This window comes from Lolium rigidum, chromosome 2 (assembly GCF_022539505.1).
Source record: "Lolium rigidum isolate FL_2022 chromosome 2, APGP_CSIRO_Lrig_0.1, whole genome shotgun sequence".
Lineage (NCBI taxonomy): Eukaryota > Viridiplantae > Streptophyta > Magnoliopsida > Poales > Poaceae > Lolium > Lolium rigidum.
This window is the reverse complement of record NC_061509.1, coordinates 147492140-147493851: the sequence shown is the minus strand read 5'-3', so window position 1 is coordinate 147493851 and position 1712 is coordinate 147492140. Positions and strand designations below refer to the sequence as shown.

Genomic DNA, 1712 nt, shown 5'->3' with positions numbered 1-1712 from the left:
TCCGATCGATCCAATGATGCCCGGTCCGATCAATCCTCTCTCTCCGGCCGCGAGAGCGACGGCCATGTGAGGCGTCCATTTCTCTATTCAACTGCCATCGCAATTAGTCCCCGTCTCATGATTGTTTAGAGCCTTAACAAACGCTGCACTTGGTTACTATTCTGTAATATTAACCATATCGATCCATGTTCGTTACCCATTTATTTGGTTGATTAACTTTCATCATCTAACAAAAGCTTGGACGGACAGGTCGGGCCACACGCTCATCACAGGTGGGGAGGAAGCGGGGCCCGCGGGTCAGAGACCTGGGGCGGTGCGTGCTTGGAGCCAGTTGTGGCTGCGCGCGCTCAGCAAAAAAGGCAAGCCACCCGACGACTGCCAGTATATAAACCGTGGTAGCAATGTCGCATTGCTCGACAGGCCGCACAATCACTTTGCCTTCGCTTTAGCCTTTGCGCTCTGCCTTGCAAGGAACGTCGCCGGAGCTACCAGGGACTGGCCGGGTACTACTGCCACCACTTGCCCCGCCGGACAGCACGCCACTTGCGGCGTCGGCGGCCACCGGCCCGTCAGGGAGATGGCGACAAGGTGCTTCTTCCCGAGGGACCACGCGGCCGGGCAGGGCCACGGCCACCGGCAGCAGCAGCAGCACCAGTCGAAGGCGGCCGCGGAGGCGCTGGAGCAGCTGCACCACGGCGGCCGCGTGCTGTCGCGGGAGGAGGTGGGCGGCGCGGTGCGCGTCAAGATCGTGGTCAGCAAGCGCGAGCTCAAGAAGATGGTGGCCGCGCTCGGCACCGGGGGCCCCACCGCCGGCGTGGCGCCGGGCTCGACGGCGGCGGCGTCGGGGGACCGGCGCAGCTCCCGCCAGCGCGCGTCCGGCGGCGGCGGGACAGACGCCGAGCAGAGGCTGCAGTCGCTCCGGCGGCGCAGCATGCGGCGAGCGGCGGAGGAGGCGCGCCTGATGCAGGCCAGCGGGGAGTGGGAGCCCGGCCTGCAGAGCATCCCCGAGGAGGCCTACTGAGTTAGACGGCGGCGTTGCGTTGGTTAATCGCTTCTTACTAATCTACTACTCGTACCATCAAGGCGGGCTGGGTTTTGATCGCCTCCTGCTAAAATGCTAATCGGTGTATGTGTACAGTGCTCTTGCCTTGTTTTGTTCCGGATCCTTAATTATGATGATGAGGCTACTAAACGCTTTGGTTAATCCTCCTCCTTCAGTTACCTGTGCATTCTTTCCTTCTCGAAATTTCCTTGTGAATGTTTGGAGATGGAAACAGAGAGGTGATCTGGCTGCATTCATCTCGAAATTCCCCTTGTGGGTGAATGATTATGTGCGGGAAAATCACGAATATGACCGCAGTTCAAATGGTAAACGGTGGGTTTGCCATTTGACTGTAGATGCTGTTCCTGCCTTTTTGGCTGTCTGTGTTCTTTTCGCCTTTCTGTTGGGCGTGAAACATATAATCAAAAGTGGGGGTACTATTAACGAGTTGTTAGCAGCTTTGCAAAGCAGAACCGGTGCCAAGATTCCATCGCACATGGCCAGATTGTCTGTCGCATTAAACAAACCATCTCCCTCTTTGTTGTTTCTGTTATCCACCAATGTCAGCTTTGCCATGTTGTGGCTGCTGTTGCCGCTGTGCAAGTGTGGAGGGTCGTTTCCTCACAATAGGCTTTCGCCCCGCTATATTAATATACAGAACCACACATAC

The 1712-nt window shown here is 57.2% G+C and overlaps 1 protein-coding gene across 1 annotated transcript; it reads left to right on the top strand.

The window, feature by feature from the left end:
• The first annotated feature begins 577 nt into the window (after positions 1 to 577).
• On the top strand, positions 578 to 1021 carry LOC124689112. Its single transcript, XM_047222705.1, has one exon. It carries the CDS (start codon positions 578 to 580, stop codon positions 1019 to 1021), a length of 444 nt encoding a protein of 147 aa, XP_047078661.1.
• The last annotated feature ends 691 nt before the right edge of the window (positions 1022 to 1712 follow it).

Excerpts from the sequence above, each read along its gene's own strand:
- LOC124689112 (XM_047222705.1), top strand. The coding sequence starts at position 578 with ATGGCGACAAGGTGCTTCTTCCCGAGGGACCACGCGGCCGGGCAGGGC.